Raw genomic sequence first — 21599 nt, 5'->3', positions numbered from 1 at the left:
CGGCCGCCGCACAATTCATCCCTCCGCGGCCCTTTCCCCGCTCCCCGGCGGGTCCGAGGTGCCCCGGAGACCCCGCGCCGGCGGTCGAAACCCGCTAACGCACGCAAAAGTGAAGGGGCCGGCCGCGAAAAGATGATTAACCGGCTGACGACGAGGGTCAAAAAAATTGTAATCTTAAAAATGTGTCAAAATACAAGAAAAATTCGAAATTAAGGGTCAAAAAACGCCCCCAAGCTCCTCCGGAACTTGACCACCCTATTTGTCTCCAACAATTGAAGGGGTCGGCCGCGAAAAGATGATTAACCGGCTGAAAAGATAAAAAGAGGGGTGCAACACGAGGACTTCCCAAGAGGTCACCCATCTTAGTACTGCTCTCGCCCAAGCACGCTTAACTGCGGAGTTCTGATGGGATCCGGTGCATTAGTGCTGGTATGGTCGCACCCATCAGCATGTGCACTGCAAATCTACTTAACCCGTGCCCCCCTCGCCTGCCCCGACTCGGCCGCCGCACAATTCATCCCTCCGCGGCCCTTTCCCCCGCTCCCCGGCGGGTCCGAGGTGCCCCGGAGACCCCGCGCCGGCGGTCGAAACCCGCTAACGCACGCAAAAGTGAAGGGGCCGGCCGCGAAAAGATGATTAACCGGCTGACGACGAGGGTCAAAAAAATTGTAATCTTAAAAATGTGTCAAAATACAAGAAAAATTCGAAATTAAGGGTCAAAAAACGCCCCCAAGCTCCTCCGGAACTTGACCACCCTATTTGTCTCCAACAATTGAAGGGGTCGGCCGCGAAAAGATGATTAACCGGCTGAAAAGATAAAAAGAGGGGTGCAACACGAGGACTTCCCAAGAGGTCACCCATCTTAGTACTGCTCTCGCCCAAGCACGCTTAACTGCGGAGTTCTGATGGGATCCGGTGCATTAGTGCTGGTATGGTCGCACCCATCAGCATGTGCACTGCAAATCTACTTAACCCGTGCCCCCCTCGCCTGCCCCGACTCGGCCGCCGCACAATTCATCCCTCCGCGGCCCTTTCCCCGCTCCCCGGCGGGTCCGAGGTGCCCCGGAGACCCCGCGCCGGCGGTCGAAACCCGCTAACGCACGCAAAAGTGAAGGGGCCGGCCGCGAAAAGATGATTAACCGGCTGACGACGAGGGTCAAAAAAATTGTAATATTAAAAATGTGTCAAAATACAAGAAAAATTCGAAATTAAGGGTCAAAAAACGCCCCCAAGCTCCTCCGGAACTTGACCACCCTATTTGTCTCCAACAATTGAAGGGGTCGGCCGCGAAAAGATGATTAACCGGCTGAAAAGATAAAAAGAGGGGTGCAACACGAGGACTTCCCAAGAGGTCACCCATCTTAGTACTGCTCTCGCCCAAGCACGCTTAACTGCGGAGTTCTGATGGGATCCGGTGCATTAGTGCTGGTATGGTCGCACCCATCAGCATGTGCACTGCAAATCTACTTAACCCGTGCCCCCCTCGCCTGCCCCGACTCGGCCGCCGCACAATTCATCCCTCCGCGGCCCTTTCCCCGCTCCCCGGCGGGTCCGAGGTGCCCCGGAGACCCCGCGCCGGCGGTCGAAACCCGCTAACGCACGCAAAAGTGAAGGGGCCGGCCGCGAAAAGATGATTAACCGGCTGACGACGAGGGTCAAAAAAATTGTAATCTTAAAAATGTGTCAAAATACAAGAAAAATTCGAAATTAAGGGTCAAAAAACGCCCCCAAGCTCCTCCGGAACTTGACCACCCTATTTGTCTCCAACAATTGAAGGGGTCGGCCGCGAAAAGATGATTAACCGGCTGAAAAGATAAAAAGAGGGGTGCAACACGAGGACTTCCCAAGAGGTCACCCATCTTAGTACTGCTCTCGCCCAAGCACGCTTAACTGCGGAGTTCTGATGGGATCCGGTGCATTAGTGCTGGTATGGTCGCACCCATCAGCATGTGCACTGCAAATCTACTTAACCCGTGCCCCCCTCGCCTGCCCCGACTCGGCCGCCGCACAATTCATCCCTCCGCGGCCCTTTCCCCCGCTCCCCGGCGGGTCCGAGGTGCCCCGGAGACCCCGCGCCGGCGGTCGAAACCCGCTAACGCACGCAAAAGTGAAGGGGCCGGCCGCGAAAAGATGATTAACCGGCTGACGACGAGGGTCAAAAAAATTGTAATCTTAAAAATGTGTCAAAATACAAGAAAAATTCGAAATTAAGGGTCAAAAAACGCCCCCAAGCTCCTCCGGAACTTGACCACCCTATTTGTCTCCAACAATTGAAGGGGTCGGCCGCGAAAAGATGATTAACCGGCTGAAAAGATAAAAAGAGGGGTGCAACACGAGGACTTCCCAAGAGGTCACCCATCTTAGTACTGCTCTCGCCCAAGCACGCTTAACTGCGGAGTTCTGATGGGATCCGGTGCATTAGTGCTGGTATGGTCGCACCCATCAGCATGTGCACTGCAAATCTACTTAACCCGTGCCCCCCTCGCCTGCCCCGACTCGGCCGCCGCACAATTCATCCCTCCGCGGCCCTTTCCCCGCTCCCCGGCGGGTCCGAGGTGCCCCGGAGACCCCGCGCCGGCGGTCGAAACCCGCTAACGCACGCAAAAGTGAAGGGGCCGGCCGCGAAAAGATGATTAACCGGCTGACGACGAGGGTCAAAAAAATTGTAATCTTAAAAATGTGTCAAAATACAAGAAAAATTCGAAATTAAGGGTCAAAAAACGCCCCCAAGCTCCTCCGGAACTTGACCACCCTATTTGTCTCCAACAATTGAAGGGGTCGGCCGCGAAAAGATGATTAACCGGCTGAAAAGATAAAAAGAGGGGTGCAACACGAGGACTTCCCAAGAGGTCACCCATCTTAGTACTGCTCTCGCCCAAGCACGCTTAACTGCGGAGTTCTGATGGGATCCGGTGCATTAGTGCTGGTATGGTCGCACCCATCAGCATGTGCACTGCAAATCTACTTAACCCGTGCCCCCCTCGCCTGCCCCGACTCGGCCGCCGCACAATTCATCCCTCCGCGGCCCTTTCCCCGCTCCCCGGCGGGTCCGAGGTGCCCCGGAGACCCCGCGCCGGCGGTCGAAACCCGCTAACGCACGCAAAAGTGAAGGGGCCGGCCGCGAAAAGATGATTAACCGGCTGACGACGAGGGTCAAAAAAATTGTAATCTTAAAAATGTGTCAAAATACAAGAAAAATTCGAAATTAAGGGTCAAAAAACGCCCCCAAGCTCCTCCGGAACTTGACCACCCTATTTGTCTCCAACAATTGAAGGGGTCGGCCGCGAAAAGATGATTAACCGGCTGAAAAGATAAAAAGAGGGGTGCAACACGAGGACTTCCCAAGAGGTCACCCATCTTAGTACTGCTCTCGCCCAAGCACGCTTAACTGCGGAGTTCTGATGGGATCCGGTGCATTAGTGCTGGTATGGTCGCACCCATCAGCATGTGCACTGCAAATCTACTTAACCCGTGCCCCCCTCGCCTGCCCCGACTCGGCCGCCGCACAATTCATCCCTCCGCGGCCCTTTCCCCGCTCCCCGGCGGGTCCGAGGTGCCCCGGAGACCCCGCGCCGGCGGTCGAAACCCGCTAACGCACGCAAAAGTGAAGGGGCCGGCCGCGAAAAGATGATTAACCGGCTGACGACGAGGGTCAAAAAAATTGTAATCTTAAAAATGTGTCAAAATACAAGAAAAATTCGAAATTAAGGGTCAAAAAACGCCCCCAAGCTCCTCCGGAACTTGACCACCCTATTTGTCTCCAACAATTGAAGGGGTCGGCCGCGAAAAGATGATTAACCGGCTGAAAAGATAAAAAGAGGGGTGCAACACGAGGACTTCCCAAGAGGTCACCCATCTTAGTACTGCTCTCGCCCAAGCACGCTTAACTGCGGAGTTCTGATGGGATCCGGTGCATTAGTGCTGGTATGGTCGCACCCATCAGCATGTGCACTGCAAATCTACTTAACCCGTGCCCCCCTCGCCTGCCCCGACTCGGCCGCCGCACAATTCATCCCTCCGCGGCCCTTTCCCCGCTCCCCGGCGGGTCCGAGGTGCCCCGGAGACCCCGCGCCGGCGGTCGAAACCCGCTAACGCACGCAAAAGTGAAGGGGCCGGCCGCGAAAAGATGATTAACCGGCTGACGACGAGGGTCAAAAAAATTGTAATCTTAAAAATGTGTCAAAATACAAGAAAAATTCGAAATTAAGGGTCAAAAAACGCCCCCAAGCTCCTCCGGAACTTGACCACCCTATTTGTCTCCAACAATTGAAGGGGTCGGCCGCGAAAAGATGATTAACCGGCTGAAAAGATAAAAAGAGGGGTGCAACACGAGGACTTCCCAAGAGGTCACCCATCTTAGTACTGCTCTCGCCCAAGCACGCTTAACTGCGGAGTTCTGATGGGATCCGGTGCATTAGTGCTGGTATGGTCGCACCCATCAGCATGTGCACTGCAAATCTACTTAACCCGTGCCCCCCTCGCCTGCCCCGACTCGGCCGCCGCACAATTCATCCCTCCGCGGCCCTTTCCCCGCTCCCCGGCGGGTCCGAGGTGCCCCGGAGACCCCGCGCCGGCGGTCGAAACCCGCTAACGCACGCAAAAGTGAAGGGGCCGGCCGCGAAAAGATGATTAACCGGCTGACGACGAGGGTCAAAAAAATTGTAATCTTAAAAATGTGTCAAAATACAAGAAAAATTCGAAATTAAGGGTCAAAAAACGCCCCCAAGCTCCTCCGGAACTTGACCACCCTATTTGTCTCCAACAATTGAAGGGGTCGGCCGCGAAAAGATGATTAACCGGCTGAAAAGATAAAAAGAGGGGTGCAACACGAGGACTTCCCAAGAGGTCACCCATCTTAGTACTGCTCTCGCCCAAGCACGCTTAACTGCGGAGTTCTGATGGGATCCGGTGCATTAGTGCTGGTATGGTCGCACCCATCAGCATGTGCACTGCAAATCTACTTAACCCGTGCCCCCCTCGCCTGCCCCGACTCGGCCGCCGCACAATTCATCCCTCCGCGGCCCTTTCCCCGCTCCCCGGCGGGTCCGAGGTGCCCCGGAGACCCCGCGCCGGCGGTCGAAACCCGCTAACGCACGCAAAAGTGAAGGGGCCGGCCGCGAAAAGATGATTAACCGGCTGACGACGAGGGTCAAAAAAATTGTAATCTTAAAAATGTGTCAAAATACAAGAAAAATTCGAAATTAAGGGTCAAAAAACGCCCCCAAGCTCCTCCGGAACTTGACCACCCTATTTGTCTCCAACAATTGAAGGGGTCGGCCGCGAAAAGATGATTAACCGGCTGAAAAGATAAAAAGAGGGGTGCAACACGAGGACTTCCCAAGAGGTCACCCATCTTAGTACTGCTCTCGCCCAAGCACGCTTAACTGCGGAGTTCTGATGGGATCCGGTGCATTAGTGCTGGTATGGTCGCACCCATCAGCATGTGCACTGCAAATCTACTTAACCCGTGCCCCCCTCGCCTGCCCCGACTCGGCCGCCGCACAATTCATCCCTCCGCGGCCCTTTCCCCGCTCCCCGGCGGGTCCGAGGTGCCCCGGAGACCCCGCGCCGGCGGTCGAAACCCGCTAACGCACGCAAAAGTGAAGGGGCCGGCCGCGAAAAGATGATTAACCGGCTGACGACGAGGGTCAAAAAAATTGTAATCTTAAAAATGTGTCAAAATACAAGAAAAATTCGAAATTAAGGGTCAAAAAACGCCCCCAAGCTCCTCCGGAACTTGACCACCCTATTTGTCTCCAACAATTGAAGGGGTCGGCCGCGAAAAGATGATTAACCGGCTGAAAAGATAAAAAGAGGGGTGCAACACGAGGACTTCCCAAGAGGTCACCCATCTTAGTACTGCTCTCGCCCAAGCACGCTTAACTGCGGAGTTCTGATGGGATCCGGTGCATTAGTGCTGGTATGGTCGCACCCATCAGCATGTGCACTGCAAATCTACTTAACCCGTGCCCCCCTCGCCTGCCCCGACTCGGCCGCCGCACAATTCATCCCTCCGCGGCCCTTTCCCCGCTCCCCGGCGGGTCCGAGGTGCCCCGGAGACCCCGCGCCGGCGGTCGAAACCCGCTAACGCACGCAAAAGTGAAGGGGCCGGCCGCGAAAAGATGATTAACCGGCTGACGACGAGGGTCAAAAAAATTGTAATCTTAAAAATGTGTCAAAATACAAGAAAAATTCGAAATTAAGGGTCAAAAAACGCCCCCAAGCTCCTCCGGAACTTGACCACCCTATTTGTCTCCAACAATTGAAGGGGTCGGCCGCGAAAAGATGATTAACCGGCTGAAAAGATAAAAAGAGGGGTGCAACACGAGGACTTCCCAAGAGGTCACCCATCTTAGTACTGCTCTCGCCCAAGCACGCTTAACTGCGGAGTTCTGATGGGATCCGGTGCATTAGTGCTGGTATGGTCGCACCCATCAGCATGTGCACTGCAAATCTACTTAACCCGTGCCCCCCTCGCCTGCCCCGACTCGGCCGCCGCACAATTCATCCCTCCGCGGCCCTTTCCCCGCTCCCCGGCGGGTCCGAGGTGCCCCGGAGACCCCGCGCCGGCGGTCGAAACCCGCTAACGCACGCAAAAGTGAAGGGGCCGGCCGCGAAAAGATGATTAACCGGCTGACGACGAGGGTCAAAAAAATTGTAATCTTAAAAATGTGTCAAAATACAAGAAAAATTCGAAATTAAGGGTCAAAAAACGCCCCCAAGCTCCTCCGGAACTTGACCACCCTATTTGTCTCCAACAATTGAAGGGGTCGGCCGCGAAAAGATGATTAACCGGCTGAAAAGATAAAAAGAGGGGTGCAACACGAGGACTTCCCAAGAGGTCACCCATCTTAGTACTGCTCTCGCCCAAGCACGCTTAACTGCGGAGTTCTGATGGGATCCGGTGCATTAGTGCTGGTATGGTCGCACCCATCAGCATGTGCACTGCAAATCTACTTAACCCGTGCCCCCCTCGCCTGCCCCGACTCGGCCGCCGCACAATTCATCCCTCCGCGGCCCTTTCCCCGCTCCCCGGCGGGTCCGAGGTGCCCCGGAGACCCCGCGCCGGCGGTCGAAACCCGCTAACGCACGCAAAAGTGAAGGGGCCGGCCGCGAAAAGATGATTAACCGGCTGACGACGAGGGTCAAAAAAATTGTAATCTTAAAAATGTGTCAAAATACAAGAAAAATTCGAAATTAAGGGTCAAAAAACGCCCCCAAGCTCCTCCGGAACTTGACCACCCTATTTGTCTCCAACAATTGAAGGGGTCGGCCGCGAAAAGATGATTAACCGGCTGAAAAGATAAAAAGAGGGGTGCAACACGAGGACTTCCCAAGAGGTCACCCATCTTAGTACTGCTCTCGCCCAAGCACGCTTAACTGCGGAGTTCTGATGGGATCCGGTGCATTAGTGCTGGTATGGTCGCACCCATCAGCATGTGCACTGCAAATCTACTTAACCCGTGCCCCCCTCGCCTGCCCCGACTCGGCCGCCGCACAATTCATCCCTCCGCGGCCCTTTCCCCGCTCCCCGGCGGGTCCGAGGTGCCCCGGAGACCCCGCGCCGGCGGTCGAAACCCGCTAACGCACGCAAAAGTGAAGGGGCCGGCCGCGAAAAGATGATTAACCGGCTGACGACGAGGGTCAAAAAAATTGTAATCTTAAAAATGTGTCAAAATACAAGAAAAATTCGAAATTAAGGGTCAAAAAACGCCCCCAAGCTCCTCCGGAACTTGACCACCCTATTTGTCTCCAACAATTGAAGGGGTCGGCCGCGAAAAGATGATTAACCGGCTGAAAAGATAAAAAGAGGGGTGCAACACGAGGACTTCCCAAGAGGTCACCCATCTTAGTACTGCTCTCGCCCAAGCACGCTTAACTGCGGAGTTCTGATGGGATCCGGTGCATTAGTGCTGGTATGGTCGCACCCATCAGCATGTGCACTGCAAATCTACTTAACCCGTGCCCCCCTCGCCTGCCCCGACTCGGCCGCCGCACAATTCATCCCTCCGCGGCCCTTTCCCCGCTCCCCGGCGGGTCCGAGGTGCCCCGGAGACCCCGCGCCGGCGGTCGAAACCCGCTAACGCACGCAAAAGTGAAGGGGCCGGCCGCGAAAAGATGATTAACCGGCTGACGACGAGGGTCAAAAAAATTGTAATCTTAAAAATGTGTCAAAATACAAGAAAAATTCGAAATTAAGGGTCAAAAAACGCCCCCAAGCTCCTCCGGAACTTGACCACCCTATTTGTCTCCAACAATTGAAGGGGTCGGCCGCGAAAAGATGATTAACCGGCTGAAAAGATAAAAAGAGGGGTGCAACACGAGGACTTCCCAAGAGGTCACCCATCTTAGTACTGCTCTCGCCCAAGCACGCTTAACTGCGGAGTTCTGATGGGATCCGGTGCATTAGTGCTGGTATGGTCGCACCCATCAGCATGTGCACTGCAAATCTACTTAACCCGTGCCCCCCTCGCCTGCCCCGACTCGGCCGCCGCACAATTCATCCCTCCGCGGCCCTTTCCCCGCTCCCCGGCGGGTCCGAGGTGCCCCGGAGACCCCGCGCCGGCGGTCGAAACCCGCTAACGCACGCAAAAGTGAAGGGGCCGGCCGCGAAAAGATGATTAACCGGCTGACGACGAGGGTCAAAAAAATTGTAATCTTAAAAATGTGTCAAAATACAAGAAAAATTCGAAATTAAGGGTCAAAAAACGCCCCCAAGCTCCTCCGGAACTTGACCACCCTATTTGTCTCCAACAATTGAAGGGGTCGGCCGCGAAAAGATGATTAACCGGCTGAAAAGATAAAAAGAGGGGTGCAACACGAGGACTTCCCAAGAGGTCACCCATCTTAGTACTGCTCTCGCCCAAGCACGCTTAACTGCGGAGTTCTGATGGGATCCGGTGCATTAGTGCTGGTATGGTCGCACCCATCAGCATGTGCACTGCAAATCTACTTAACCCGTGCCCCCCTCGCCTGCCCCGACTCGGCCGCCGCACAATTCATCCCTCCGCGGCCCTTTCCCCGCTCCCCGGCGGGTCCGAGGTGCCCCGGAGACCCCGCGCCGGCGGTCGAAACCCGCTAACGCACGCAAAAGTGAAGGGGCCGGCCGCGAAAAGATGATTAACCGGCTGACGACGAGGGTCAAAAAAATTGTAATCTTAAAAATGTGTCAAAATACAAGAAAAATTCGAAATTAAGGGTCAAAAAACGCCCCCAAGCTCCTCCGGAACTTGACCACCCTATTTGTCTCCAACAATTGAAGGGGTCGGCCGCGAAAAGATGATTAACCGGCTGAAAAGATAAAAAGAGGGGTGCAACACGAGGACTTCCCAAGAGGTCACCCATCTTAGTACTGCTCTCGCCCAAGCACGCTTAACTGCGGAGTTCTGATGGGATCCGGTGCATTAGTGCTGGTATGGTCGCACCCATCAGCATGTGCACTGCAAATCTACTTAACCCGTGCCCCCCTCGCCTGCCCCGACTCGGCCGCCGCACAATTCATCCCTCCGCGGCCCTTTCCCCGCTCCCCGGCGGGTCCGAGGTGCCCCGGAGACCCCGCGCCGGCGGTCGAAACCCGCTAACGCACGCAAAAGTGAAGGGGCCGGCCGCGAAAAGATGATTAACCGGCTGACGACGAGGGTCAAAAAAATTGTAATCTTAAAAATGTGTCAAAATACAAGAAAAATTCGAAATTAAGGGTCAAAAAACGCCCCCAAGCTCCTCCGGAACTTGACCACCCTATTTGTCTCCAACAATTGAAGGGGTCGGCCGCGAAAAGATGATTAACCGGCTGAAAAGATAAAAAGAGGGGTGCAACACGAGGACTTCCCAAGAGGTCACCCATCTTAGTACTGCTCTCGCCCAAGCACGCTTAACTGCGGAGTTCTGATGGGATCCGGTGCATTAGTGCTGGTATGGTCGCACCCATCAGCATGTGCACTGCAAATCTACTTAACCCGTGCCCCCCTCGCCTGCCCCGACTCGGCCGCCGCACAATTCATCCCTCCGCGGCCCTTTCCCCGCTCCCCGGCGGGTCCGAGGTGCCCCGGAGACCCCGCGCCGGCGGTCGAAACCCGCTAACGCACGCAAAAGTGAAGGGGCCGGCCGCGAAAAGATGATTAACCGGCTGACGACGAGGGTCAAAAAAATTGTAATCTTAAAAATGTGTCAAAATACAAGAAAAATTCGAAATTAAGGGTCAAAAAACGCCCCCAAGCTCCTCCGGAACTTGACCACCCTATTTGTCTCCAACAATTGAAGGGGTCGGCCGCGAAAAGATGATTAACCGGCTGAAAAGATAAAAAGAGGGGTGCAACACGAGGACTTCCCAAGAGGTCACCCATCTTAGTACTGCTCTCGCCCAAGCACGCTTAACTGCGGAGTTCTGATGGGATCCGGTGCATTAGTGCTGGTATGGTCGCACCCATCAGCATGTGCACTGCAAATCTACTTAACCCGTGCCCCCCTCGCCTGCCCCGACTCGGCCGCCGCACAATTCATCCCTCCGCGGCCCTTTCCCCGCTCCCCGGCGGGTCCGAGGTGCCCCGGAGACCCCGCGCCGGCGGTCGAAACCCGCTAACGCACGCAAAAGTGAAGGGGCCGGCCGCGAAAAGATGATTAACCGGCTGACGACGAGGGTCAAAAAAATTGTAATCTTAAAAATGTGTCAAAATACAAGAAAAATTCGAAATTAAGGGTCAAAAAACGCCCCCAAGCTCCTCCGGAACTTGACCACCCTATTTGTCTCCAACAATTGAAGGGGTCGGCCGCGAAAAGATGATTAACCGGCTGAAAAGATAAAAAGAGGGGTGCAACACGAGGACTTCCCAAGAGGTCACCCATCTTAGTACTGCTCTCGCCCAAGCACGCTTAACTGCGGAGTTCTGATGGGATCCGGTGCATTAGTGCTGGTATGGTCGCACCCATCAGCATGTGCACTGCAAATCTACTTAACCCGTGCCCCCCTCGCCTGCCCCGACTCGGCCGCCGCACAATTCATCCCTCCGCGGCCCTTTCCCCGCTCCCCGGCGGGTCCGAGGTGCCCCGGAGACCCCGCGCCGGCGGTCGAAACCCGCTAACGCACGCAAAAGTGAAGGGGCCGGCCGCGAAAAGATGATTAACCGGCTGACGACGAGGGTCAAAAAAATTGTAATCTTAAAAATGTGTCAAAATACAAGAAAAATTCGAAATTAAGGGTCAAAAAACGCCCCCAAGCTCCTCCGGAACTTGACCACCCTATTTGTCTCCAACAATTGAAGGGGTCGGCCGCGAAAAGATGATTAACCGGCTGAAAAGATAAAAAGAGGGGTGCAACACGAGGACTTCCCAAGAGGTCACCCATCTTAGTACTGCTCTCGCCCAAGCACGCTTAACTGCGGAGTTCTGATGGGATCCGGTGCATTAGTGCTGGTATGGTCGCACCCATCAGCATGTGCACTGCAAATCTACTTAACCCGTGCCCCCCTCGCCTGCCCCGACTCGGCCGCCGCACAATTCATCCCTCCGCGGCCCTTTCCCCGCTCCCCGGCGGGTCCGAGGTGCCCCGGAGACCCCGCGCCGGCGGTCGAAACCCGCTAACGCACGCAAAAGTGAAGGGGCCGGCCGCGAAAAGATGATTAACCGGCTGACGACGAGGGTCAAAAAAATTGTAATCTTAAAAATGTGTCAAAATACAAGAAAAATTCGAAATTAAGGGTCAAAAAACGCCCCCAAGCTCCTCCGGAACTTGACCACCCTATTTGTCTCCAACAATTGAAGGGGTCGGCCGCGAAAAGATGATTAACCGGCTGAAAAGATAAAAAGAGGGGTGCAACACGAGGACTTCCCAAGAGGTCACCCATCTTAGTACTGCTCTCGCCCAAGCACGCTTAACTGCGGAGTTCTGATGGGATCCGGTGCATTAGTGCTGGTATGGTCGCACCCATCAGCATGTGCACTGCAAATCTACTTAACCCGTGCCCCCCTCGCCTGCCCCGACTCGGCCGCCGCACAATTCATCCCTCCGCGGCCCTTTCCCCGCTCCCCGGCGGGTCCGAGGTGCCCCGGAGACCCCGCGCCGGCGGTCGAAACCCGCTAACGCACGCAAAAGTGAAGGGGCCGGCCGCGAAAAGATGATTAACCGGCTGACGACGAGGGTCAAAAAAATTGTAATCTTAAAAATGTGTCAAAATACAAGAAAAATTCGAAATTAAGGGTCAAAAAACGCCCCCAAGCTCCTCCGGAACTTGACCACCCTATTTGTCTCCAACAATTGAAGGGGTCGGCCGCGAAAAGATGATTAACCGGCTGAAAAGATAAAAAGAGGGGTGCAACACGAGGACTTCCCAAGAGGTCACCCATCTTAGTACTGCTCTCGCCCAAGCACGCTTAACTGCGGAGTTCTGATGGGATCCGGTGCATTAGTGCTGGTATGGTCGCACCCATCAGCATGTGCACTGCAAATCTACTTAACCCGTGCCCCCCTCGCCTGCCCCGACTCGGCCGCCGCACAATTCATCCCTCCGCGGCCCTTTCCCCGCTCCCCGGCGGGTCCGAGGTGCCCCGGAGACCCCGCGCCGGCGGTCGAAACCCGCTAACGCACGCAAAAGTGAAGGGGCCGGCCGCGAAAAGATGATTAACCGGCTGACGACGAGGGTCAAAAAAATTGTAATCTTAAAAATGTGTCAAAATACAAGAAAAATTCGAAATTAAGGGTCAAAAAACGCCCCCAAGCTCCTCCGGAACTTGACCACCCTATTTGTCTCCAACAATTGAAGGGGTCGGCCGCGAAAAGATGATTAACCGGCTGAAAAGATAAAAAGAGGGGTGCAACACGAGGACTTCCCAAGAGGTCACCCATCTTAGTACTGCTCTCGCCCAAGCACGCTTAACTGCGGAGTTCTGATGGGATCCGGTGCATTAGTGCTGGTATGGTCGCACCCATCAGCATGTGCACTGCAAATCTACTTAACCCGTGCCCCCCTCGCCTGCCCCGACTCGGCCGCCGCACAATTCATCCCTCCGCGGCCCTTTCCCCGCTCCCCGGCGGGTCCGAGGTGCCCCGGAGACCCCGCGCCGGCGGTCGAAACCCGCTAACGCACGCAAAAGTGAAGGGGCCGGCCGCGAAAAGATGATTAACCGGCTGACGACGAGGGTCAAAAAAATTGTAATCTTAAAAATGTGTCAAAATACAAGAAAAATTCGAAATTAAGGGTCAAAAAACGCCCCCAAGCTCCTCCGGAACTTGACCACCCTATTTGTCTCCAACAATTGAAGGGGTCGGCCGCGAAAAGATGATTAACCGGCTGAAAAGATAAAAAGAGGGGTGCAACACGAGGACTTCCCAAGAGGTCACCCATCTTAGTACTGCTCTCGCCCAAGCACGCTTAACTGCGGAGTTCTGATGGGATCCGGTGCATTAGTGCTGGTATGGTCGCACCCATCAGCATGTGCACTGCAAATCTACTTAACCCGTGCCCCCCTCGCCTGCCCCGACTCGGCCGCCGCACAATTCATCCCTCCGCGGCCCTTTCCCCGCTCCCCGGCGGGTCCGAGGTGCCCCGGAGACCCCGCGCCGGCGGTCGAAACCCGCTAACGCACGCAAAAGTGAAGGGGCCGGCCGCGAAAAGATGATTAACCGGCTGACGACGAGGGTCAAAAAAATTGTAATCTTAAAAATGTGTCAAAATACAAGAAAAATTCGAAATTAAGGGTCAAAAAACGCCCCCAAGCTCCTCCGGAACTTGACCACCCTATTTGTCTCCAACAATTGAAGGGGTCGGCCGCGAAAAGATGATTAACCGGCTGAAAAGATAAAAAGAGGGGTGCAACACGAGGACTTCCCAAGAGGTCACCCATCTTAGTACTGCTCTCGCCCAAGCACGCTTAACTGCGGAGTTCTGATGGGATCCGGTGCATTAGTGCTGGTATGGTCGCACCCATCAGCATGTGCACTGCAAATCTACTTAACCCGTGCCCCCCTCGCCTGCCCCGACTCGGCCGCCGCACAATTCATCCCTCCGCGGCCCTTTCCCCGCTCCCCGGCGGGTCCGAGGTGCCCCGGAGACCCCGCGCCGGCGGTCGAAACCCGCTAACGCACGCAAAAGTGAAGGGGCCGGCCGCGAAAAGATGATTAACCGGCTGACGACGAGGGTCAAAAAAATTGTAATCTTAAAAATGTGTCAAAATACAAGAAAAATTCGAAATTAAGGGTCAAAAAACGCCCCCAAGCTCCTCCGGAACTTGACCACCCTATTTGTCTCCAACAATTGAAGGGGTCGGCCGCGAAAAGATGATTAACCGGCTGAAAAGATAAAAAGAGGGGTGCAACACGAGGACTTCCCAAGAGGTCACCCATCTTAGTACTGCTCTCGCCCAAGCACGCTTAACTGCGGAGTTCTGATGGGATCCGGTGCATTAGTGCTGGTATGGTCGCACCCATCAGCATGTGCACTGCAAATCTACTTAACCCGTGCCCCCCTCGCCTGCCCCGACTCGGCCGCCGCACAATTCATCCCTCCGCGGCCCTTTCCCCGCTCCCCGGCGGGTCCGAGGTGCCCCGGAGACCCCGCGCCGGCGGTCGAAACCCGCTAACGCACGCAAAAGTGAAGGGGCCGGCCGCGAAAAGATGATTAACCGGCTGACGACGAGGGTCAAAAAAATTGTAATCTTAAAAATGTGTCAAAATACAAGAAAAATTCGAAATTAAGGGTCAAAAAACGCCCCCAAGCTCCTCCGGAACTTGACCACCCTATTTGTCTCCAAAAATTATGCAGTTTAAAAAAAAAAACGCCTTAATCGGACTTCCGAGCACAAAGTTATCGACTTTTAAAGTTTTTATACTTTTCCAATTGGTGCCGACCGGGGCGCTTTTTTAGGCTACACTCAAACATCTAAAACGCACCGCTTTGTAAATTGCCACCATATCCTTTGCTGCTTTCATATATCTTTTCACATTTAAATTGGAATAATTAACTTCTTAATTATAATATTCAATAAAAAAGATTATTCATGGACCCTAACATTTATCATCGATCAGGCAATATCAATTTCTCATAGTACAAAGAGAAAGTATACATTAATACCTTCGGCCTTCGGAGACTTAGCATAATTAAATTAAAGCTCATTCTATTTTTGTTCTTTGTAATGAAGTTCGATAATCTACCTCATATGCAAAATGTTGATAAAAAATTAATTGACACATAAACGAGGTGTACAAAACAGATAAATGCATATGCTAGGGATAAAGAGAATGCGGTCCATAATATTTCTCATTTTTATTATTTAGATTTCTACTTTTTTTAATTACCCAATATATTTCTAAAATGTAACCAAAACATTATTTGTCTAATATAATGTATTTGTCCCAAAAAAAAGTATTTCTCTGATATGATGTATTTGTCAAAAGGTTTAAAGAGTTTTATAAATATTAAAATGTCACATTTATCATTTAATAATAAATTTGGATTGTTTAAAGAAAAAAACCTCAATCGTAACTCCGAATAAAAAGTTATCCACTTTTAAAGTTTTTCGCTTTTTCAATTAGTGCTATGTGCATATGCCTAGATTCATTGACCTTCAAATAGCCAAACATTAAAATTATCACACATAAATTCATAAGTTCAAACATTAAAATAATGACATTAAAGATGCAATAGGTAATTGGAAAAAAAGAAAAAAAGATTAGGGACCTAAATCGTAACAGTGAGAACTTAAATATGTAATTTTACGAGGTATGAAATTTCACCATAAATGGTGGATTTTGCAAATTATTGGCTACTTTTGGTTTTAAAGCAAATAATAAGGACTTTACTGTAAATTACCTTCTACCTATTTAAAACTGAATTCCTTTCTTACTCCCTTCCCTCAACTGGGACAAACAAAGGACACAAGGATTCAATATTGTAATACTTTCAGGCAGCAAATGAAATATCTTGTTTTCCTTCTGTTGCTGTTCATTACAACTCCCATTTCGCATGCAGAAACTACAGAAAAAGCCGATGGAAGGAGAGTGATACAATTGAGAGAAGGGCCAGAGCATGTGATTTGGGCGGTGCAACTCTCTGATCTTCATTTCAGTGTTCATCATCCTGATAGAGCTTCTGATTTTAAGAGAATTGTGGGCCCAGCTCTTTCAATGATCAGCCCTTCTCTTGTCCTTATAACTGGTGACCTCACAGGTTTGTTTCAATCCTTCTCTGACTATTCCGTAAAACTGTTCATTAATTTTGAGTTTGATTTTTTTTTTGGGATTAATGTATGTGAAAATGGAATTAGATAAAATGTATATGTGGTTTAGTTTATGGATAAGGGTTTGTTGGGCATTTATGAATTTCAATTTTTTTTTTCTAAGTAGAGATTTGTGTATTTATGTGTGTAAAAATAGGATTAGAATTTACAAGACATATGTATAGTTTCTTGAGAATTCAGGTTTGTGATTGATTTATGTGAAAATATGATCAAGTAAATTGTGGGTTTCTTTTGAATCCAATGTGTTTTGCATGTAAAATGGACTTCTTTAAAATTATGGTGGACTAGAGGAATGTGCTGCTACTTGTTCCATGAACATTAGTGATGCAATCGACTGTTAAAATTTTCATGTTAAAATGATGGATTTTTAAATTTTATTTTATTTTGTGTTGTCATTTTTATTGCCATTTCCTTTTCTTGGAAGTATCTATCTAAGTATGATATGGATATTTAGACCATTGCCAGCTCCAATATCAAGTACACTCCAAGAAGATGAATACTTATGATTCTCTTCCACTGGCTCAGACTTAAAATCTTCATAATGCAATCGAATGTTAAAATTTTCATGTTAAAGTGATGTATTTGCAAATTTTATTTTGTGTTGCCAATTTTGTTGCCGTTTCCTTTTCTTGGAAGGATCTATCTAAATAAGTCGTTTAATCTTTGGTTGGATGAAGTACCATCAGATTGCTGATGAATGGAACCTATGAAGTGTCACTCTTGAAAAGAGGTTTAATTACATCTTCTGAGTCATTTAATCTTTGATTATTTAATCAGTTTTGCAGAATCAGCTTTTAGTGAGTAACACGCTGGAATGATGTTAGTGTTCTAGAACTTGGTTGTCAATTAGGGATTGAAAATGGACATTTGTTATGATGAAGAACCAAATATAAGTGAAACAAAAGGTGTGAAGTTGCTCCAAATTTCAAAAGAATTTGTGGGTATTATTAGTTCAACTCGCCACATAAAAGAGGGTGGGATTCAAATCTCATTTGTATTCATGTTGTATTTTAAGGGAAAAAACAAAAAGGAAAATGGAATAGAAGATGTATTAAAAAACACCTGACGTCCTCCAAAGAGCGGATTAAATGCTGAAAAAAGCTTTTACGGATTGGCATTTTTCTCTAAAAAGTTTTATCTCCTCCCAGCTGGAAAACATCCTCCTAAGTTTTGTGGATTATGGGAATACTGGAGAATATATAACTGAGAAAATTCTCTGTGTTCTCTTCCATATACTCTGTCTGTTATTCTGTTGCACCCTCATTTTCTTCTTTGTTTTTTATCAACAAATTACACTTAGCAAAAATTATGTTATACTCTTCTATTATATCCCTTCTTTTGGTCTTCTTCTATGTATCTTTTATATAACTTTATTTACCCAAACAAGGTATACTCATGTTCACTTCCTGACTTGCTTGGTTTTACCTTTGCTTGCTTCACTCATAAACTCTATGGTTTCTTACCTATTTGTACCTTTCTGTTTCTCTACTTTTCTTGGCATTTTATGCTTCCTGGATTTTTAAGTCCACGTGCATGAAAGAGGTTCTGATCTTGTTCAGAATCATTGATTTCCATGCTGAGATTTTAGAATCATAAAAAATTGAGGGATTCTTTGGACATGATCTGATTGACAAGACATAATCCAACATTATAATTTAAAGAGACTTGTTATTTATCTTTCATGAGCTACTATTGTAGTGCAGGGTTTAGGTTCTTGCATGCTTATTCTTACATTTTAGTAAAGTTGATCGTTTCTCTCTCCTTTTCTCTCTTCTTGTTTGCCTTTTCTTTTCTCATTTTCATCTTTCATCTGAATATGATAAGTTATATTGATCTGAATTACCTTTGATGATCGCATGGATTAGTGGATGGTTCTCAGTACATTAGTTCTTTATTCTCTTTAACAGATGGGAAAAGCAAGGACTTGCTAACTATGAAGCAAAATGAGGTTGAGTGGATGGAGTACCAGAATGTAATGCAAGATGTTATAAAAAGGAGTGGACTTGACAAGAGCATTTTCTATGATATCAAAGGCAATCATGATAATTTTGGCGTACCAATTGTCGGCGGATCCTTTGATTTCTTTTCTAAGCATAGCATCAATGGGCAGTTGGGAAGAAAGCAAAATGTGAATAGTGTCACTGTTCAGGTCAGTCGTCATCTTTACTTATAGCGTCCAATACTCATAGTTTTAACTGGAAATTCCTCTGAGCTTACGAACTCTTCCTTTGGGATCTCAATTTTATTATCTCTGCTTGTTTTTGTTCAATTTCCTCAGAATTTACGAACTCTTACTTTGGGATCTCAATTTTTATGTCTGTGATTGTTTATGATCTTGCCAAATTTTCTTTACTCTTTCTATGTCATTTTTCATTTTAATTGAGATAGATAGCAAGTTTGGACAAACTAGCTTATCCTGTTGATGGAGGGAACTTTATATTAAACTATTTCAGATGAATGCCAACACTCACAATAATAATTGTAATAATTTTTATGTCTACCTGTTCTTACAAAATTTTGCTCCATTATCCAGATTGGTGATGAGAAGCACTTATTTGTTGGGTTTGATAGCACAATGTCTGTTGGTTTACGAGGTCCAACTAACCTTTTTGGGCATCCAACTGACCAATTGTTAACTGAAATCGACTCGGAACTCTCACAATGGAATTCTCAATCAACAAAACCAGTGACCAAGATCACCTTTGGGCATTTCCCAGTGTCTTTCTCTGCATCCTCTCATTCTGGGAGGAGCCTACAAGATATATTCCTCAAGCACTCCTTGTCAGCTTATTTATGTGGACATCTCCATACAAGATTTGGAAAGAATCTGAAGCGACATCATCATATGGATCGTAATTTTCTATCACAGAAGTTTTTCCAGTCAAACATGCACCAAATACCTTTAGGAAGCACAAAAAATTGTTCATCTGGAGCTCCATCCATTGGAGAATTCTGGGAGTGGGAGATGGGTGACTGGAGAAAAAGTAGAGCTATGCGGATATTGGCCATTGATAGAGGTCACATTTCATATGTTGATATTGACTTTAAGTCAGGATTCAGAAAAACTATCGTAGTACCCACATTTCCTTTAGATTCACGCTTCATGTCACGATCTTCATCCCAGAAGTATGAATGTGAACATATGGTCGCGCAATCTTATGCGACTATTAGAGCTCTAGTTTTTTCTGTTTCCCCAATTCTGTCAGTTGTGGCCAAAGTCTATGACTCAAGATCTGGGAAACATGATTTGGTTATGGAGGAACTAATGAGAAAACGTACAGATAACTCCAGCAGGGGAGATCTTTATGCAGCTCCATGGAATTACAGAGCCTTTGAGGACTCATCTCCTCAGAGATTCTGGCTGGAAATAGAAGTAACAGACATTATGGGTAGATTATCCTCAAGTGAACTTAGGCCATTTTCTATAAATGGGCTTAGTGCAAAAATCTCATGGACATGGAAGGAGTTTTTTGTGATGGGTTGCCAATGGGATACCTTGTATTACCCCCTTCTCTGGTTTGCTATGTATTTCCTATTCTCCATTCTTATTGTTCCAAAAGCACTCCTTATATTGTCAAAAAAGCAATATACTTACAAGAACTTTGCCGCAAATAGAGGGTTCATAAATTGCATAGCATGGGTTCTACAAGAGCTTTGCAAGATGCATGTTGTATGGTATGGCATTTTGGGATACTTATTTTACCTTGTTTTGTTTCCCTGGTTTGTTGGACAAGTTTTCACTGATGGGGAAAGTTGGGGATACATGACTTACATGGGCTGGGTAGTGAGAGCTCTGGACAATCAAGAAAGCCACAAATATATTGGATCTCCAGATGTGATGGTGATTGTTCTTCCCCATATCGTATTCGTGGTTTTGCCTGCTATTTTGGTGAGTGCTGCTTTAGCTGCTGAAAAAGAGCTCTATAGGGTATCACTTTCAGGGAAAAAAGAAGATGATCATGAACAAGAAAATGGCAGACCTCTAGTTTATGACTATCAAGGAAGTAGAAGATCAAAGTTCCAATTTGGTGCGCGGTGGATAAGAAAAATTGTCTTGGTGGTTTGCTTGGCAGTTATTTGGAAGCATTTAATGGTAAGTTTTTACCCTGTAATTGGAAAATATTTTCCTTGCTTTGGCTTTTTGAAAACCATAGAGAATTGTTTCTATAACAAAACTTGATTGTTTTTGGCTCACAACCCTCTCACTTTCTAATATGTTGTTTTCTTCTTACAGAATTGCAGAGCTCTCATCAAAGCATATGAGATGAACCCATTGATCCAGTTTCCTGCATATAGCTTCTCCGTTCCTCTAATGCTCGTGTATGCCATGTATAAAACTGGGAGGGTTTAATGAGCATTGCCGAAAGTATGCCTTAGTCTTCCTGATTTAAGAACTACCATCAATCAGTTCCTCAATCCGCAATGCTGAAAAAAGCTCGCCTTCTCATAACCACGTAACCAACAGATATTTTTGTTTCTTGCACCCAATACTTCAATTGATACATGTATATCAATAATTGATTTATGTCGAAAATAGGTTCTCTAATGCAGTAGAAGATGTGGTAGAAATTTATCTGCTAAAATTTTGGAAATGCAATTCTGTTTTGTTCATTACATGACAATGTTGTTCTGCAGAACCAAATAAAATCATTTGTTTTGATGGCACTTTCGAGTATGTCTGAAGCAAAATTTACCTTTTGTGTATACTTTGTGGTTGTGGAATCTTTTTTTTCATATTTTGCTCAATGAACTCTGATGTCTTCATTTCTCTTTGAGCACAGCTTGAATATCGGTTCCAAACGAGGAATTGACTCCAATTATCAAGAAATTTATCCCCTAGGATAAAAACAATAATATATGTTCAATTTATAATACAAGAGTCATGAGTATTGAATATGTCTATTCAATATATGTTCGATAACAAGTATTGAATATGTGCTTGATAACAACTTTTATTTCTAATAATTAAATAACATAATAAAAATATTACAAAATCAATTTTAACTAACACTGGTGGGTGCTAATTAGTTGAGTCGGTAAAATTTTGCCAATTAGTTCAGTTGGTAAAATTTCCAAATTGAAACAAAAGGTCTGGAAAGTGGAAGAGATTTAGTGGTCATTTGTGATTACTTTTAGGAGGTCTAAAATTGATTTTGAAAAGTTGAAAGTTAGTTTTGGTGTTTGATATATTTCTTCATAAATTACTTTTGGCAAAATCACCCCATCTTGTATTTTGAAAAGTAATGAACAAGTAACTTTTCAAAATCTAATTTTGAAAATCAGTTTAATACTTAAAACAATTTCAAATATATCCTCATATATATTATGAAAATCCAAACTATCCTTATTAATTAGAAAATAAAATCATTAAA

The 21599-nt window shown here is 48.3% G+C and overlaps 1 protein-coding gene and 29 non-coding genes across 30 annotated transcripts; 1 reads left to right on the top strand and 29 right to left on the bottom strand.

The window, feature by feature from the left end:
• Positions 1–324: 324 nt before the first annotated feature.
• On the bottom strand, positions 325–443 carry LOC127903479 (5S ribosomal RNA). Its single transcript, XR_008056195.1, has one exon. It is a non-coding gene; the product is annotated as a 5S ribosomal RNA (ribosomal RNA).
• Positions 444–824: 381 nt separating this feature from the next.
• LOC127903468 (5S ribosomal RNA) lies at positions 825–943 on the bottom strand. Its single transcript, XR_008056184.1, has one exon. It is a non-coding gene; the product is annotated as a 5S ribosomal RNA (ribosomal RNA).
• Positions 944–1323: 380 nt separating this feature from the next.
• LOC127903457 (5S ribosomal RNA) lies at positions 1324–1442 on the bottom strand. The gene has a single exon (XR_008056173.1). It is a non-coding gene; the product is annotated as a 5S ribosomal RNA (ribosomal RNA).
• A 380-nt stretch (positions 1443–1822) lies between these two features.
• Positions 1823–1941, bottom strand: LOC127903446 (5S ribosomal RNA). Its single transcript, XR_008056162.1, has one exon. It is a non-coding gene; the product is annotated as a 5S ribosomal RNA (ribosomal RNA).
• Positions 1942–2322: 381 nt separating this feature from the next.
• LOC127903435 (5S ribosomal RNA) lies at positions 2323–2441 on the bottom strand. Its single transcript, XR_008056151.1, has one exon. It is a non-coding gene; the product is annotated as a 5S ribosomal RNA (ribosomal RNA).
• Positions 2442–2821: 380 nt separating this feature from the next.
• LOC127903424 (5S ribosomal RNA) lies at positions 2822–2940 on the bottom strand. The gene has a single exon (XR_008056140.1). It is a non-coding gene; the product is annotated as a 5S ribosomal RNA (ribosomal RNA).
• A 380-nt stretch (positions 2941–3320) lies between these two features.
• LOC127903413 (5S ribosomal RNA) lies at positions 3321–3439 on the bottom strand. The gene has a single exon (XR_008056129.1). It is a non-coding gene; the product is annotated as a 5S ribosomal RNA (ribosomal RNA).
• A 380-nt stretch (positions 3440–3819) lies between these two features.
• On the bottom strand, positions 3820–3938 carry LOC127903402 (5S ribosomal RNA). The gene has a single exon (XR_008056118.1). It is a non-coding gene; the product is annotated as a 5S ribosomal RNA (ribosomal RNA).
• A 380-nt stretch (positions 3939–4318) lies between these two features.
• Positions 4319–4437, bottom strand: LOC127903390 (5S ribosomal RNA). The gene has a single exon (XR_008056106.1). It is a non-coding gene; the product is annotated as a 5S ribosomal RNA (ribosomal RNA).
• Positions 4438–4817: 380 nt separating this feature from the next.
• LOC127903378 (5S ribosomal RNA) lies at positions 4818–4936 on the bottom strand. Its single transcript, XR_008056095.1, has one exon. It is a non-coding gene; the product is annotated as a 5S ribosomal RNA (ribosomal RNA).
• A 380-nt stretch (positions 4937–5316) lies between these two features.
• LOC127903367 (5S ribosomal RNA) lies at positions 5317–5435 on the bottom strand. The gene has a single exon (XR_008056084.1). It is a non-coding gene; the product is annotated as a 5S ribosomal RNA (ribosomal RNA).
• A 380-nt stretch (positions 5436–5815) lies between these two features.
• LOC127903356 (5S ribosomal RNA) lies at positions 5816–5934 on the bottom strand. The gene has a single exon (XR_008056073.1). It is a non-coding gene; the product is annotated as a 5S ribosomal RNA (ribosomal RNA).
• A 380-nt stretch (positions 5935–6314) lies between these two features.
• On the bottom strand, positions 6315–6433 carry LOC127903344 (5S ribosomal RNA). Its single transcript, XR_008056062.1, has one exon. It is a non-coding gene; the product is annotated as a 5S ribosomal RNA (ribosomal RNA).
• A 380-nt stretch (positions 6434–6813) lies between these two features.
• LOC127903333 (5S ribosomal RNA) lies at positions 6814–6932 on the bottom strand. The gene has a single exon (XR_008056051.1). It is a non-coding gene; the product is annotated as a 5S ribosomal RNA (ribosomal RNA).
• Positions 6933–7312: 380 nt separating this feature from the next.
• LOC127903322 (5S ribosomal RNA) lies at positions 7313–7431 on the bottom strand. Its single transcript, XR_008056040.1, has one exon. It is a non-coding gene; the product is annotated as a 5S ribosomal RNA (ribosomal RNA).
• Positions 7432–7811: 380 nt separating this feature from the next.
• Positions 7812–7930, bottom strand: LOC127903311 (5S ribosomal RNA). The gene has a single exon (XR_008056029.1). It is a non-coding gene; the product is annotated as a 5S ribosomal RNA (ribosomal RNA).
• A 380-nt stretch (positions 7931–8310) lies between these two features.
• On the bottom strand, positions 8311–8429 carry LOC127903300 (5S ribosomal RNA). Its single transcript, XR_008056018.1, has one exon. It is a non-coding gene; the product is annotated as a 5S ribosomal RNA (ribosomal RNA).
• A 380-nt stretch (positions 8430–8809) lies between these two features.
• On the bottom strand, positions 8810–8928 carry LOC127903289 (5S ribosomal RNA). Its single transcript, XR_008056007.1, has one exon. It is a non-coding gene; the product is annotated as a 5S ribosomal RNA (ribosomal RNA).
• Positions 8929–9308: 380 nt separating this feature from the next.
• On the bottom strand, positions 9309–9427 carry LOC127903277 (5S ribosomal RNA). Its single transcript, XR_008055995.1, has one exon. It is a non-coding gene; the product is annotated as a 5S ribosomal RNA (ribosomal RNA).
• Positions 9428–9807: 380 nt separating this feature from the next.
• On the bottom strand, positions 9808–9926 carry LOC127903266 (5S ribosomal RNA). The gene has a single exon (XR_008055984.1). It is a non-coding gene; the product is annotated as a 5S ribosomal RNA (ribosomal RNA).
• Positions 9927–10306: 380 nt separating this feature from the next.
• On the bottom strand, positions 10307–10425 carry LOC127903255 (5S ribosomal RNA). The gene has a single exon (XR_008055973.1). It is a non-coding gene; the product is annotated as a 5S ribosomal RNA (ribosomal RNA).
• Positions 10426–10805: 380 nt separating this feature from the next.
• LOC127903244 (5S ribosomal RNA) lies at positions 10806–10924 on the bottom strand. Its single transcript, XR_008055962.1, has one exon. It is a non-coding gene; the product is annotated as a 5S ribosomal RNA (ribosomal RNA).
• Positions 10925–11304: 380 nt separating this feature from the next.
• Positions 11305–11423, bottom strand: LOC127903233 (5S ribosomal RNA). Its single transcript, XR_008055951.1, has one exon. It is a non-coding gene; the product is annotated as a 5S ribosomal RNA (ribosomal RNA).
• A 380-nt stretch (positions 11424–11803) lies between these two features.
• Positions 11804–11922, bottom strand: LOC127903221 (5S ribosomal RNA). The gene has a single exon (XR_008055940.1). It is a non-coding gene; the product is annotated as a 5S ribosomal RNA (ribosomal RNA).
• A 380-nt stretch (positions 11923–12302) lies between these two features.
• Positions 12303–12421, bottom strand: LOC127903210 (5S ribosomal RNA). The gene has a single exon (XR_008055929.1). It is a non-coding gene; the product is annotated as a 5S ribosomal RNA (ribosomal RNA).
• A 380-nt stretch (positions 12422–12801) lies between these two features.
• Positions 12802–12920, bottom strand: LOC127903199 (5S ribosomal RNA). The gene has a single exon (XR_008055918.1). It is a non-coding gene; the product is annotated as a 5S ribosomal RNA (ribosomal RNA).
• Positions 12921–13300: 380 nt separating this feature from the next.
• LOC127903188 (5S ribosomal RNA) lies at positions 13301–13419 on the bottom strand. Its single transcript, XR_008055907.1, has one exon. It is a non-coding gene; the product is annotated as a 5S ribosomal RNA (ribosomal RNA).
• A 380-nt stretch (positions 13420–13799) lies between these two features.
• LOC127903177 (5S ribosomal RNA) lies at positions 13800–13918 on the bottom strand. The gene has a single exon (XR_008055896.1). It is a non-coding gene; the product is annotated as a 5S ribosomal RNA (ribosomal RNA).
• A 380-nt stretch (positions 13919–14298) lies between these two features.
• Positions 14299–14417, bottom strand: LOC127903590 (5S ribosomal RNA). Its single transcript, XR_008056298.1, has one exon. It is a non-coding gene; the product is annotated as a 5S ribosomal RNA (ribosomal RNA).
• Positions 14418–15837: 1420 nt separating this feature from the next.
• Positions 15838–20892, top strand: LOC102630156 (putative metallophosphoesterase At3g03305). The gene is made up of 4 exons (XM_006480629.4): positions 15838–16157; positions 18135–18376; positions 18761–20320; positions 20462–20892. The coding sequence occupies exons 1-4, from the start codon at positions 15902–15904 to the stop codon at positions 20576–20578; spliced, it is 2175 nt and encodes a 724-aa protein (XP_006480692.1). The 5' UTR covers positions 15838–15901; the 3' UTR covers positions 20579–20892.
• Positions 20893–21599: the final 707 nt, after the last annotated feature.

This window comes from Citrus sinensis, chromosome 6 (assembly GCF_022201045.2).
Source record: "Citrus sinensis cultivar Valencia sweet orange chromosome 6, DVS_A1.0, whole genome shotgun sequence".
Taxonomy (NCBI): Eukaryota; Viridiplantae; Streptophyta; class Magnoliopsida; order Sapindales; family Rutaceae; genus Citrus; species Citrus sinensis.
This window is presented reverse-complemented; position numbering and strand designations above follow the sequence as displayed.

Excerpts from the sequence above, each read along its gene's own strand:
- LOC102630156 (XM_006480629.4), top strand. The coding sequence starts at position 15,902 with ATGAAATATCTTGTTTTCCTTCTGTTGCTGTTCATTACAACTCCCATT. Across the intron at positions 16,158-18,134 it reads TATAACTGGTGACCTCACAG|ATGGGAAAAGCAAGGACTTG; the intron begins GTTTGTTTCAAT and ends TCTCTTTAACAG. Across the intron at positions 20,321-20,461 it reads TTATTTGGAAGCATTTAATG|AATTGCAGAGCTCTCATCAA; the intron begins GTAAGTTTTTAC and ends TTCTTCTTACAG.